Raw genomic sequence first — 15,487 nt, 5'->3', positions numbered from 1 at the left:
GCTCTTGAATTGTGTTTCTGAAGCAGTTCTTGTGGGAATAGTATTTTGGGACCGGGTCAGATTAATTTCATTAGGGTAGGTATCTTCAGTGTGAAAAAATTCTGAGTATTTTCTTGGGGCAGAGGAGTACTGATCCTCTGAAAATTTGTTTTCTCTCACATGTTGCAACACGCTAGCAAGAAAAATACTTCAGATGAGGAAGGATTTTTTTTTTTACTCCTTTCTTGAAGTGAAAGTCATTGGGACTTTTCCTATTAATTTAGAGGGATTTTCATAGAATCAATATTGTTCAAGAGATTTGGATAGCCAGTACAAAAAAAAAAAGGAAAAAAGGCTTGTCAACAATACTTTTTTATTTCTCTCATGTACCTAAAACACATTTCTCTGACAGAGGCAGTCTGGGCTTTAAAGAAAATTAGTAATTGGATAACTACAGTGGTTAGCTACGTGGTGCTTTACATAAGTATTAGTTGTAATTAATTTGTTGAGTTTGAGACTGTCTTCCTTCAGATCTAGCACTGATAACAGTCTGCTGGCTAATAAACTAGTGGCACTTATTTGCATAATAATGTCTGTAGTAATCATCTGTGTTTAGATACTCCCCCCCTTACCACCCCAACAAAAAGCAACATATCTGCTGTTTGTAAAGAGTGAGCCACAAATGTTAATGGAAGAAAGTGACCTTCCTCTTCCTAAAGAAATAAAGCAAACTCTTTCAGATTTGAACCTTCAAATAATTTGTTCTTTGTCTTAACTATTAAAAAGGAATTGGAATGTCTTTTTTAAGTCTGCTTTGCCTTCTTCCACCTTTGGGGGTAAGGGTAGGGAAAGAGCTTACATACTTTCTTTCCATTTAAGAGCTAAGTGGTTTTAGTGCGCTTTTTCCGTCATGCTCACCACGAGACTATCTACTGCTTACCTGTGTCCAAAACACTTCTAAGTATTTGCTACTTTCCCTGAACCTGAATGTTTTCCAGATCTTTTGAACTGTGTCCTTAAATCAATGATTGGATATTGAGAGTAGTATTTTTCAAATCATATTTTAGAATACCTGAAATTTAAGTTCTTCCACAAACTTTTTAAGTTTGTGGAAGAATCTGAAGTGTAAGTACAAGCCCATCTATTCATTCCCTGTTGGGTTTTTTTTTTTTGTATGTCTGTAAATTTGGTGGAACTTGCATAGTGTCGTAACTAAAATTTCCAGGGAACTTTCTCTTCTCAAAGACAGGCTTTGCATATGTGAGGGGACCAAAATTTACATAATTTCTTTTAAGCTTTTTTTGGTGAGGGGAAAATGTATTGCTGGATCTGATACTAAAACTTTATCAACACTTCATAATTCCCTCTAAATAAAATCTAAGAGTTTAACTTGCATCTCTGCCAAGGAAGACTCTTTAAATAAAACTGATATTAAGAGGATAATAACTGTGTATGACAGTGCATTTATAAAGGAACTGAAACAAAAATTGAAGGAGAAACTTTTTAAGTTTGTGGAAGAATCTGAAGTGTAAGTACAAGCCCATCTAGTCATTCCCTGTTTTGTTTTGGTTTTTTTTCCTTCTTTGGCAATTCTTTCACAACTTGCAGAACTGAAAAGAAAATGGGTGAACTCTGTAAGGGATTCTTAATGCAAACTTAGAACAAAGACATTAATTTAAAAGCTTAGGATTTCCACAATAAAAGACACATCAGGTGTGACCATTACTAAGGAAATTTTTCACTGGAATACAAAACACAAGTTTATCTGAACTAGTGAAAAAGACAAGCTGAGAAAGAAGGTGTGGTTAGCTTCCAGTTCTCCAGTACAGTGCTTTTACCTTTTATCACATTTGTTCTGTGATTGGCTTGTAACTAACCCCTTGGCAATTGGCGTGTTACAAATCACACCTTTTTGTATCCAAATTTAGCATAGACATCATCTAAAATATAAGGATATTTCTGGCTAGGTTTTGCTAGACAAGAAAATAGCATGGTTGGACTTTACCAACAGCATTATTCCAATATGGAGTCAAAAGCCCCTTTTAATAGGGAGTTTACACTTTCTAACATTTTAGAAGAGGTGTTTTAGTGCCTGCATGCCACTGCAACAGAAACTTTGAATAACGTCTGTGGGAAGAGGGAGACTTAGGTTGGCTGTCTTTCTGCTAAGGGGACCCAGTGCCGCCTTCTGCTGATGGCTTAAATTCAATTATCCACAGACGTTTTCTATAACCTGTGTGTAAACCTTCATGTCAAAAGGTACACTTCTCCTACTAATCAGAGTGCTATTTTTGTCTTAATAAAACTGAAGAGAGTATTGAAAACTTTTATGCAACTGTACTTTCCAGAAGCATGGCAATCGTTAGGTGCTTGTCTGAACAAAACTCATTTTCTATATACTCTGTATTTAAAACTTCTGATTATTTCATATGAGTTTTAAAGAAGACTCTGTAGTTGTCTTCCATACTGAAAAATCCCATTAATGTCTACCAAAGTACACTGGTTTTGTGTTACAGATGATTCACCTCCTGCAGAACGGGAACCAGGTGAAGTTGTGGACAGCCTGGTAGGCAAACAAGTGGAATATGCCAAAGAAGATGGCTCAAAAAGGACTGGCATGGTCATTCATCAGGTTGAAGCCAAACCATCTGTCTATTTCATCAAGTTTGATGATGATTTCCATATTTATGTCTACGATTTGGTGAAGACATCCTAGACATCGTTGTGAACTTCTGCCAAATTTGTGGAACTATTAAATGTAAGATTTGTAGACACAAAGACTTGACTGCTTTCCAATTTAATGAAAGCTTACATGTCCCTGCGAACCCACAATCTCTGCCAGCAAAACTGTTTTGTTCTGAATAATATAAACAAACGTGACACATTTTGTGTAAGAGAACTTCTCTTGAAGGAAGTCAATATATTTGGGCAGGAGGGAGTTAAAAGCAAAGAACAGCTGCAAATTCAAGCTGTGTAAAGTTGATCTAGTATTGTAATCATTAATCTAAATTTTTTCATAGATTTTAACTTTTTCTTCAACCTTGCACTCACTTGTTCAACTGCCACATGCAAGTGTAGTTTGATATTTTGATATGCCTTCTTTTGTAACATTAAATTTAATTTCTTGGCTATTGGCAGTCCTTGTTTTCAGGGTTGGGACAGAGGTGCCTACTGAAAGGTTTAAACAGTTTGTGCAGCATGGAGGAGTGCCTAACCCAAGTAACATCAATCTGCTGTGTTTCTACACTTTATTTCAGATTTAGCTTTTTAAGAACCTGCAGTACATGGAGATACTTGTGCATTTTTACTAGTCACAGGGCAGTAGGATATCAAGTGTTTGACTTATGCACCTTTCAGTGAAAAGGCTTTAAACTATAAAAAATATATTTAATCTGTATAATCAGTTAATTAGAAAATGCAGGTTAATGGCCCATATTCACAAGTTGTAGGAACCAGTAAAATACATGCAACAAGGCTGCCTTCAATCCTAAATGTTGTACTTCTTTCTTTCTTTTGTTATACACACTTCTTAGCAAAACCCAAGTGCTTGGTGCCACAACTTTAACAGTATATATGCTACTTCAGAAGACTTTAGACTACGCATTGGCAGTCAGTAGTCTCTCATTTAATATCAAAACCTAGCAACCTGAATGTTTGTGTGTGGACTTAGAAGCCTAACTAGTTAATATTTTACATGGTAAATACAATCTTATGCAGGGGGGTGGGAGGGGTGTCATTTTACATTGAAGATTTACTTTAGAGAAGAAGCATTTGTTGCTTTCTGCTCAGTCTGTTGCATTCCTGTTTGTTTGGTTTGGTTTTAACCATTTTGGTTCAAGAAGGCATCTTCCCCATTTATTCTTTTTCTGGCTTTTCCACATAAGGAGTGTCCGGACAAATCTACAGCTTAAACCTGTTGTTGCCTTTTGTGGTGTACATTGTACTTGCTTTGAGGTATGCTGTTAATGTGAATTTCATTCTATGAACACTAGAGTTCTGCATGCCAGTGGAGTACTATCTAATGGAAGCTATAGGCAGTCTCAGTGGTTCAGTCATCTGCATTAGATTGTGGATGTAAATAGCAGCCCACAACAGCAAAATCCTTTCACAGTTTTACTCTTGCAAGATAGTTGTAAATGAAAATTAGGGTTTTTTAAGTGTGGAAGCTTTTAAAAGTATCAGAATTGCAACAACAATAGCACAGCAACAAAATTGTCATGTTACATTAAGGCAGAGCTCTGCAAGTTTCAAAGAACTGCTTCACAGAAATACAGTATGTGAAGGCAGTCAACACTGTTGATGGAAGGAACAAATACTTCAATATCCAACCGTATGCCGTTAGTGGAGGGATGCAGGAGAGGTGCTGTTAATCAGAAATCAGAGGTCCAGATGACCTCTATTGTGGGTATTCTTGATATTGAAGACTCAGTGGTTTAAGCCCCTTTCTGTCCATTGTTTTGCCTGATTTCATATTTTAGCCTTAAGGCTTGTGCCTCATTATGCTGTTGAATGGTAATAAATACTCTCCATATAAATATGATACCTTAATTCTTTGTCCATTGCTACTATATTGCATTATGTCCGGTATTTCATCATGGGCAACCAAAGGCAGGCTATTGTCTTTCAGTGAATAGCTTCTCAATGCAGTCCTTAAGCACTAATATCTGAGTGTTCCTTGTGTTTTGAACAAAGTGAGCAGATTTGCAACAGAGTGTTTTCATCCTGCAGATCTGTTATGTGTTTTCTATTGACTCTTAAGAGTCCTGCATGTAAATCTCAAAGCTGAGCCTGGCTCCATGAGCCCAAGTTGATATTTGTGGCACAAGAATGAGTGAGTGTATTGATTATACACAAGATACACGAAGAACCAAGTACACTGAACTTTGGGCTATATATCTGAGGAATACAAGGTTTGTTTTGAAATATCTGAGGTTTAGGTCTACTGGAACATTTTTAGCATTAGGCTTGCATTTGTGGGTTTTCTGCAAGCCTCTTGAATACACCAATGTATTCTGCCAGTTAGAGAATAATCTATTAACTGTAAATTTTATGATTGTTTTTAGATGTCCCCATTGTCTGTTGCGTGTTTATTTTCATCGGGTTTTTTTCCTCTTTCCTTTTTTTTAATTTTGGTAGCTTAAACCACCTTTTTGAGGCTTGAGGCTAATTCTACTCCCTGCCCATCTGCTTTGGGCTTTGTTTTAGGCTCATGTTTCAGATCTGCATGCAGTGCTTGCGTTACCCTGGTAACTAAATGTTGGTTCCTTGTTATAGGGGTTCAACATTACTTCCAAAATCACATAGGGCTTGTGATGGCACAAGCCATGGATCTTTGTATAAAAGTTATTCGCCTTTCACATTTACCTGCTGTAGTATTGTTGTATATTGTGTGTGTGCGTGTGTGTGATGTCAGGCTGCCATGTAAAATTTTTTAAAAGGGAAAAAAAAAAAACCTTAAATGCAGACCATCCTTTTTTGCATGCTTAGAGGGTTAGAACATTCAATGTAACAAACTAAAGTTGCATGTTAAAATGTTTAGGTTTTTGTTTTGTTCTCTTTTTATTTTGTGTTCAGTTTTTTGTGAATTTGCTTATTGTGCTGTTTTAATGGTTGTTAGTAGGATTAAATGCACCGGTGAGACAAGCATAGTGCCAACGGAAGGTAATTTTCCAGTTGTATGTGTCATACAGCATTTGAAGGGACCATGTATTCTGTTAAAGAAAAAATAAAATTGCAGTTGATTAGCAAAACACTACACTTTTCTTCTTTCTTTTGAGTGCCAAACCCTAAACTATGTTGGAGTATGGGGAAAACCCTTCTTATTGCAACAGGTGGAAGCCTTCTTTAAGTGAATTATTTAAAAATTGAGGCTTTATCTTCAGATAGAATTGACTAGTTGCTTCAGGGAAAAGAATTATGATAAAAACAGTTTCTGGTTCCTTGAAAATGCTGTGCTTTTTGTATTTTACATCATTAGTGCAATTTGGATGGTTCTTGGTATGTGTATAGTTCAAAGGTCTTCGTGTTCACATTTTAAAATTAGGTAGTGACTTCATCTTTAGAGCTTGGTTTCATTATTTTTATTTTATTTCGAACAATGTAGACAGTTCCCTGTTCTCTGCATTTAGAAGTATAAACACTTTAAATCTGTTACTTAATTCTGTAAGTAATTTTTATAATTATGATGTAACTCTATCCTTAAAACATTTAAAATAAACCCTTTATGTGCAACTTATGACTGTAAACTTTGTTCTCATGAGCAAAACATAGTGATGTGATTTCAGATTGTAAAGAAGCAGTTTCTTCAGTTTTCTAATTAAAAAGGAAATACTATTTTAATGCTGAGCTATATATGCTGGTATAATACTTGCCCTATTAAGTAAGTTTGCTTGCAAACTTTTATTCTTTTTCCAAGTAAGTATAAATGCTGATAAGATGGAACTTGGCTAAGGTGAAGCATACTGCTTAAATTGTACTTTACCAAACACAGAAAAACTCCCCTCCAGGGGATTATGCAACTCTGTGAAGGAGTCTCTATTTCCAGAGGGGACAAAATATTTCAGCAGTGGGGAACAACAGAAGCATTTGGTAGTGTTTAGGTGATACATTTATATGCTTTGAATTAATAAAATTCAAAATTCAATCAAGCACGTTTTACTGATGATAAAAAAGCAAAGTTGATCCAAATTGAAGGTGATGAGCAGGGAAGATAATATCACCATGCTGCAGATTTTTTTAAGTCATACAAGTTGTTATGATTAATGCATGAAGACTTAATTATTTCTTGTAGTTAAATTAATAAGGCAGACTTTCAATAGTGAACAGATTTTCTTTATTCCTACGTCTTTTCTGATAGTAAAGGGGAAAGTGTTATATGGATACCCCCAAATACATTTTTTGGCACCAAGCTCATTAGATGTATACTGAAGATCTTGGAGCATGCCAGCATGCAGTTGGGATGAATACCCAAGCCTCTTCAGTTCCCTTAGTTCAGTGTCCTGTTTATTGTATCCTGTTGCCTCACAGGCTGGTCCCAGTGAAGATCTATATTGTGTACATTTGCCGATTAGGGAGAGTCTAAGACTTTGCTTTAGCAAGAGTATTGCATCCAAAAAGCAGGTGTTAATCTGTGTGAGCTGGCTACATTAAAGTATAGTTAAAAGTAGATAGACTAACATGTTATGACTAATGCCTGAACCTGTTCTGTATTACACCTGATAAACCAGCCTTAGTTTTGTAGCATCTCTTTTCTCTTCATAGAGGAAAGAGCCTTAAAAAAAACAAAGATATTTTTATTCTCTATTACTGCAGTAATGAAACTGCCCCTGAAAGCTGGTTACTTATGAGCTCATTTACAAGCAACTCAGATGTCAATGCTGTGAAGACGGTCATGTCCCATGAATTTAGGAGGGTGGGGGTGGGAGTCCTACCCAGAGCTGCAGCTTTAATACTACTGTACTCTACTTTCACATGTGTCAGGTTCCTCCTTGTTCATGTGAACAGGTTATATTTTCAGAAAAAAATAGTTTCTCTCTCTGTTCTCGGTGAATTATTTATTTTGAAATTAATAATTTTTTAATTATTCATGCTGTAAGCAGTTGATCCACTGGTAACTTCAGTGGACTCCATTGTTTTTCAGAAAGGATAAGCTTTAGTAAGGATATTTTGGAGCAGGCTGTGCTGCTGCAATTTAAGATCATTAAGATCTAAAAGGAGAAGTAAGAATAGGTCAAGGAAATGGCAGGTATGTTCTTTCATCTTCAAGCACTGGATAATAAAAGATTTTCCCTTTTTTTGCACACTTAGAAGCATTTTTTTCCAATCTAACTCTAGGGTTTTTTTCAGTAGTTCCTGCTGTGGCGTGTTACATCACTTAACTCTTTTGTCTGCCAATATCAATACCTTACTATTTTAATTCATTTCAGGATTGGCAGCCTGGGAAAGTTATCAGGCTACTAAGCATTTTTTTCAGGCTCTGCTCTTCCCATTTTAATCGTTTACTGCCCTGTGAATTCCTTGATTTTTCTTCAAAATTCAGAGTGCAGAGCTGTCTATGCACAATATACAGCTGTCTATGCACAATAGAAAGCAGCTGGGGTTTCAGCAGTGTAAGTAAGGTGTTGTCTACTTAACATTTCCCTATTCTACTTAGATGCTAATTACAGGTTTCTGCACATTATTTTTCTGAAATCAGTTACAATTTGTATAATTTCACTTGTACACAATTTGGGTAAATCATTTTGCAGCCTGACAGTTAAAAAAACCTATATGCTTTGGCACAGGTTCCACCCACCACACTCCCATGCAATTAATCCTTATATTTACTTGTATTCAATGGAGTATGACTTTTACAAATCCTTTTTGAACATTTTGATGCATTTTGGTGCCATGTTGTTCCTCAGGTTTCTGCACTAAGACTGACCTGTTCAAAGCTGACTTTGGTAATGAACATAGACATCTGCACATTTACTTTGATTTGAGCAAACTTCTTTGGTTTCTATTTAAGAATATTCCATCCAGAACTGACATGAGGGGCATATTTTTGTTAATAAATGAAAATAACACAACTTTATACTACTTCAAATGCACATTCATGTTAATCAAAGTGAATTCATGTAAACAGCCATGGTTCTGAGAGGGGAGAGGTCTGGGTGTCTCGGGTTTTTGTTTGGGTTTCTGGGGTTGGTTGTTTTTGGTTTTGGTTTGGTTTGGGGTTTTTTTTACATTTTTATGGAAGATTGCTCAGTGACAGGGCAGGTAGTCCTTCAAGTATGAGAAAGGAAAGGTAAGATCCTTACACATTTCACTCAACTGGATTTTGGGCTAATGATTTTTAGACCTGCTGCACTAACTAGCTACACATGGTATATACTCACCTTTGAACTGGACTGTGGGATGACTTCTTAAATTAGCCTCACAAAGACTTTTACCACTGGCATCATGTACTGGGAACACTGGTTGTCCTGCTTTCCATAAAAGTTCTAATTAATTTGATTTTAACAACACTGTTTACTAACTCCTAGCCATTTTTAACTTATAGAAGCAGATGTTTAACTTAAGCTGTCATGAATTTAATGAATTAAAAAACAACCATTTAAGCTGTAAGACCAAAATAAATCAACACTAATAGCAGAAGCATTAGAGAGGAAATCTATAATGATTCAAAGGTTATTCTCAAAAGTGTAAAAAGGATAGCAACAGCAAGTTTTATAAGTAACATTTTGCTACATTACCACACATTTAGTTATGGAAGGTTGAAACTGTGTCTTGCTGGGAATCCTCATTAATCTTAGGCTTTGTTCACTCATTTTCAGTTTTCTGCCCTAAAAGGGTACGCATTCTGCCGGACACAAAATTCTCTTCCATTGTTAGTGAGGCTCGGTGTATTGTCTGCTCAAAAGCTGGCAGATAGAAAGAATAAAATGAAAAAAACGGAGTTATGGTGCAGTTTTCTGAAAAAGTGAGGTAGAAAAGCTATGTACTCTGATTCAGAATTTCTGATGGCAGGGAAAAAAAATAATAGACCCAGTATCTACTGATCATGAACTGAGGATAAAAGTTGCTTCCAAAAGAATGAAAGTGAAGACTAACGAAGATGCTTATTATATAAAATAAACACAATGTATGAGGTTTTACTGAGGAGAAAATAAAATTAATTATTGCCTAGGATGGACAATACTTTCTAATGCTGTAAATCCAAACATCATTATCCTGGTCTTTAACATGATATTACAAGGCTAGCAGTGTACATGGGAGAAGATTCATAGCATTTTGGCTTCCACAGAATTAGTTTAACACATGGAAATTCTCATATTTAAACCATAACCAAATTATGCAGGCAAGTGGCCCAAATTAACATCATATGTGCTCCAAATTCTGAATTTTTAGTTCAATAAATAACACTCTTGCAGATTACAAAATTACAACTACCTAAAATTACTACTAATTATTACTAACCAATCATACTCTTAGAGATAATCTGGAATTATGAAAAGGGAGATCTGAATTGCTTGAGACTTTTATGGAATAGTTGTGTGTGGAAGGAAAATGCTTGAAGAGTGCTAAAAATCTCACTGCAGAAAACCTGTGATGCATGCGGTCATAGCCCTGAAAACCATTTTTTACTTCATGCTTTGTGTTGAGATGCTCCTTTGTGGAGTAAAATCCTTTTTTTGCACTTGACATAGGTTCTAGATTGTGAAGATAAGTGATGCTGATGATTTTGTCCACTTGAGTCAATAAATAACAAAGGAAAGTATGCACTGTGCTGCTGAAGACAGAAATTTGAATTCTGTAGATACCCGCTTTTCCATAAACTATCTGATTATATCACTGGCAAGCATCTTAGAAATAACTAATCCTATTTCAAGGTTTGTTTTTGTTTGTGTTGTTTTGTTTTTCTTTACTGGGATTAGTCATTAATCTTGAATGGCTACTTGGCAGGGTAAAGGTGCAGAATAACCAGTGGAGAAAACGGTGCAGTGGAGTGAAGAAGTCGCTGGGCCAACGTACTGAAATCCTGAACTGCCCTTTGGGATGGCAGTGAGGCAGCAGGCTCTGGCAAGGTACAGCAGCAACTGTACCACTTTTTTTACTGGGCTCTTTACCGTAGCTATAAGGATATAAATACTTACTTCTAAAGCAATAATCCTTTAATCACTGGGCCAGATTAAGGTTGGTCCCGTCCCACACTGTAGTGCTCTCTTTGCAAGGTGATTAACAACAGGTAAGGAAGGCTCTGTCTTGATGCTCTGGAACAGGGGCAGTCCTGTCCCATTCTAAGTCTGTTACTTGTTTTCAAGGGCCAAGTCCACCTCACAGGAAGAATTTGTGCCACAGCCAGTCGGAGATGCAGAATGTGATGTGGTTTCACTGTGAACATTGAAGACTTATGCTCTGACGATTCTTTGAAACTTAACTCCCTATCTATGCAGACAACAGATCTGACCTTCTAGCAGCAAATGACCTGTACAGCTTCCAGCCCCTTGCATCCTGGGCCTGACTTTCTGCCTCTTCACTGTGTCCCATTTGCAGTGATCTGTTCCTGTGGCTTAGCCCCAGAACCGTCCCTGGAGCAGCCAGTTTTCAGAGTTAACAGCCTTCCAATTTTTGGATATAAAGAAGATAGATGACTGAGTTCAAATAATTCCTCCTCTGAATTGTTTCAGCCATAGAACAAGTTTTGAGATGAAGTTACTCTTGGGAGGCAAGAATTGAAAATAGCTGTGCTGGGTGTACATGGCAAGATGTTGGCAGTGGGGAGGCTGTAGTGGTGGCCTCTGTGAGAAGAGGCCAGCAGCTGCCTCTGTGTTGGACACAGCCAGCCCCAATGGACCCACTGCTGGACAGGACTGAGCCCATCAGCCAAGCCGGTGGTGCCTCTGGAAAGTGTATTAGAGAAAGGGTACAAAATGCTGCACAGAAGCTGCGAGAGAGGAGTGAGAAGAACATGTAAGAGAAACAGCTCTGCAGACAGCAAGGTCAGTGACTAAGGAGGGGGAGGAGGTGCTCCAGGCGCTAGAGCAGAGATTCCCGTGCAGCCTGTGGTGAAGACCATGGTGAGGCAGGCTGTCCGCCTGCAGCCCATGGAGGTCCACGGTGGAGCAGAGGTCCACCTGCAGCCTGTGGAGGACCCCACGCCGGAGCAGGTGGGCATGTCTTGAGGAAGCTGCAGCCTGTGGAGAGCCTGTGCTAGTGCAGGCTCCTGGCAGGACCTGTGGCCTGTGGAGAGGAGCCCACGCCAGAGCAGGTTTTCTGGCAAGAACTGCAGCCTATGGGGTACTCGCACTGGAGCAGTCTCTCCTTGAAGAACTGCAGCCCATGGGGAGGACTCACGTTGGAGCAGGGGAAAAGTGTGAGGAGGAAGGAGCAGCAGAGATGGAGTGTTATGAACTGATCACAACCCCCTTTCCCCAGCTCCTTCAACTGCTCAGGGTGGGGTGGAGGAGGTAGAAGATTAAGGAGGGAAGTTGAGCCTGGGAAGAAGAGAGGGGTGGGAGGAAGGTATTTTTGGTTTTGTCTTTTGTTTGTCACCATCCTACTCCATTTTTAATTGGCAATAAATTGATTTTCCCGAGGTTAAGTCTGTCTTGCCTGTGTTGGTAATCGGTAAGCAACCTTCCTGACTTTCTCAATTGATGAACTTTCTCATCATACGTTCTCCCCCAGTTCTGTTGAAGAGGGGGACTGAGAGACCAGCTGGGTGGGCATTTGGCAGCCAGGCAAGGTTAACCCACCACAATAGCATAAGGATATATTCTATTCAACAGCCTTGTGTATATTTTTTTCTTCCCTTGGCTAGCATAATTTTGTATGCAATTGAAAATTATGTGATTATATGAAAATCAAAGTTCACAAGGCAGAGAGACTAGCAAGTGACACCTGAGTCTTTGACATCTTTCATTCTCCCAAGTTAAATGTCATTTCAGAGCTCTAAGAACAGTCTCTGTTTTCTGAACCCATGTTCAACCAAAGGAACAGGTCGTCTTTTCCTAGGCTTTTTGTTTTTGTAGTGGAGCTTTCAATCTATGCCAATTTTCTGGTGATGTTTCTTTCTCAGTGCAAAAACCACACCATGTTTTAACTGTCTTACCTCCTAATTATTTCTCTGTTTCTAATGGTTTTAAAATTAGAAAGCATGAGAATAAAGGCATGGGGACGTTATGTATTCTGGGTATGTCTGTGCAAGGGGAAGGTCTTTGGGATTTTATAGTGGTTAGACAAAGCATGTACAATATAAATGACAGTAAATCTCAGCCTTAAAATAACATTCCCTTTACGCAAACAGCACAACCAGAGATTTCCTATGAAAATGACCATGCTAGACAGAAGACTCTCTCTGGAGACTATCTGCAAACCCCTGAGACAAGTGACTGGAGTGGGGTCAATGTTTTCTGCCAAAACTCCAATTAGGAGCGCCTACTAGCAACATAGGTGCATTGGCAGCTTGCTTATTTGCAGAAAAGCATTCTAGCTTTCAGCCCTGTAACACTTACATCGGCTTGGCTTTTTTTTTTTTTTCCCCAGGACCTGTTCCTTTATTTGCTAATGAAGGAAGGTACACGGTGGGAAACTGTAATGGGGGCAATACAAAACAAGGCTGAGTACTCAAAGCATGCTCTGTGTTGGTCTTACACGTGAATCTGTAATGAACATAATAATCTAATGAATCAATAGGTCATTTCAAGTATCTCTTTTAAAGGTGAAGCTGGAAAAAATATTAGGCTGAAATGATGCCATTATACATGACAGGCTTTTTAGTAGTGCCATCTGCCCTTCTATAAATAAGAAGAACATAATCCTTTTATTCTTTAAAATACAACTCTTTCAACTTACCAGAACTAATATTGTGAATGAACACTTTGAAATGCTTGGATTAATTAAATTGTTCAATCTAGCTAGAATAGAGGCTGCTAACAAGATTAGCAGGAGTAGATGCAGACTGTCTTCTCCATGACTGAAGCCTCTTATTCAAGTTTTGCCAGAAGAGGATATGTTTATATAGCGGAGGCCATTTACTTTTATATATGCCTACCAAATTACTTACACAAAGCAACTGAAACTACTACCAAAACTCTGGAGTCCCTCTTTGTGAGAGATTCATTGTGACAATCAGGTCTCCCTCTTCCATCAGAAGCTCTGGGAACAAATAGGATTAGATGGTGGTTGCTAGTGACTACAGAGGACTAAGCTGGATTCTGCAGGAAGTCTCACACAGCCTTACACTTCTCATAAGGCATAGCGTAGGTATGCAAGATCTAATGTTGGATGATTCTGACCCTGGAAGGGATGGACCTACTCTGAGGTCTCATCACAAAAAATGTCTACTTAACTACATTAAACTGCTGAAAGGCTAAAGAGTGAAGTGGAAAGAGTGTCTGAACTCAAATGAACTTGAGCAGAATTTTATTACAGCATTTTTCCACTGCTGCAGGGACAAATGTGCCATGTTGCCATGCTGCTGCTGCTGTATTAGATGACTCTGAATTGCTTCCCTGTTTGGAAGTCAGAAATGCTACAGCACTGATATTTAGACTATCTAATGCTATTTGGCAATTTGATACACACTAGCCAGGATAAAGTTAGACGCAAAGGGTCGTTGAATCACGCTTTTCATGCTGCAAGGAGAAATTCATAGACCTTTGCTATTTTCCCAATGTTCAGCACTGCTGTAATTTCAAACCCAGGGAACAATGTGAAGAATGTAGCCCTAGTTGTTGCACTTTTTGTAATAAATTTCTTGCTTAGTTAGACTCTATTAATAGGTTTGAGTATTTCCTAAATAAAAGAAAAAAATACTCCTTGCAGTCTCTCAAATACAGCTAATTTATAAGTCTTTGTAATGGTATTCTTTCCTCCTTGCTGTATGTGTTATTGTTTATTTTGGTCAAGAACGCATATTAAGCGGGGACCCAGGGGTATGTTCCAAATGTTGGTATAACAATTGTAAAGTATAAGAATTATTACCTGTTATTTGTAACAATCTGTTGCTTAAAAAAGGGGGATATTCCTTACCTAAACAGTATCTTCTGTACTAAAACATTTTGGTTAACTGGTAGCTGTTACAGCTCTCATTCAGTCCTGACTTGATGTTGGATGTCTTTGTGGTAAGAATGATAAGCTGCGTCCCAGTATCTCTCTTATCCAGGGAAAGCAAGATTCCCTCACAGCTAGCCTTTGATGTCTGTTGTTAGGCATTAGACAGTTTGAGTAACAGTAATAAAATTGTAATTTAAAGAACCTATGCACTACTTAATTGGTTAATTTTCCTACCTGAAAAAAAGATACTGTTATTTTTTTGTGTGTAGGTTACATAGGGGAAGTAGATCCAAGAACAGTCATGAAGGAACATTCACAAAGTACTTGTATTACTGCTGACTGTGTAATAATGACCCATGTGTTTGGGTCTCCTGATGCCAGCTGAGGAAACAGTGTACCAAATGTGGCAGCTCTAAGAAGTGCTATGAATATCCAGTAACTATTTTAGTTGGCAGATTGTGTATGGTAAAATTGAAAATTTTTTGGCTCAGTATTTCTTTGTGCACTGGTTTCTTTTCACAGCTCATTGGTTAATGTATTGGGTTGAGACTAAGAAGATTTCTTTCACTTTTTTTTCACTGTGTACACTGTGGAGAGTAATTTTACCTGTTTTCTCATTAATAACTCAGATTATAAAAACCCTTTCCTGTAAAGCATATTGATATGTACTGTGAAAGTGAATTAAAAAAAAAAAAATCTAGTTGTGTCAATGACTGCTATATATTTAACTCTTTAATCCACCGGTATGTTTCCTTTTTTCTGTGTGTTCCTTCTCTTGATGTCTCCTTTGGGCTCTGATTTTCCGACTGGCTAGTATTCACACACAATAGGATTCTCCAAGGTCAGTTTCTAACCTGACTTCTTCAGGGATTGCATTCCGTAAACTTTGGTTGGGCAAAACTATATCTTGATTAGGTTTGTCACTTCTATTTTTTTACTTAGAGTATAATTAAGTACACAGTGTGCTAAG

The 15,487-nt window shown here is 37.9% G+C and overlaps 1 protein-coding gene and 1 long non-coding RNA gene across 10 annotated transcripts in view; both read left to right on the top strand.

Moving 5' to 3' along the window:
- The window catches only part of SPIN1 (spindlin 1), a 55,878-nt gene extending 49,664 nt beyond the window's left edge, over positions 1-6,214 (top strand). For all 9 annotated transcript variants that reach the window (XM_052778485.1, XM_052778482.1, XM_052778479.1 and 6 more), the window contains one exon: positions 2,496-6,214. In XM_052778485.1, the coding sequence (XP_052634445.1) occupies positions 2,496-2,695 (200 nt within the window). In that variant the 3' untranslated portion in view covers positions 2,696-6,214. The remainder of the gene's footprint in view (positions 1-2,495) is intronic.
- A 2,486-nt stretch (positions 6,215-8,700) lies between these two features.
- On the top strand, positions 8,701-15,253 carry LOC128137494 (uncharacterized). Its single transcript, XR_008233703.1, has 2 exons — positions 8,701-10,544; positions 11,014-15,253. It is a non-coding gene; the product is annotated as an uncharacterized LOC128137494 (long non-coding RNA).
- Positions 15,254-15,487: the final 234 nt, after the last annotated feature.

Source organism: Harpia harpyja, chromosome Z, assembly GCF_026419915.1.
Source record: "Harpia harpyja isolate bHarHar1 chromosome Z, bHarHar1 primary haplotype, whole genome shotgun sequence".
Lineage (NCBI taxonomy): Eukaryota > Metazoa > Chordata > Aves > Accipitriformes > Accipitridae > Harpia > Harpia harpyja.
Note: the sequence above shows the minus strand (reverse complement) of the source record. Positions and strands in the feature narration are given on the sequence as shown.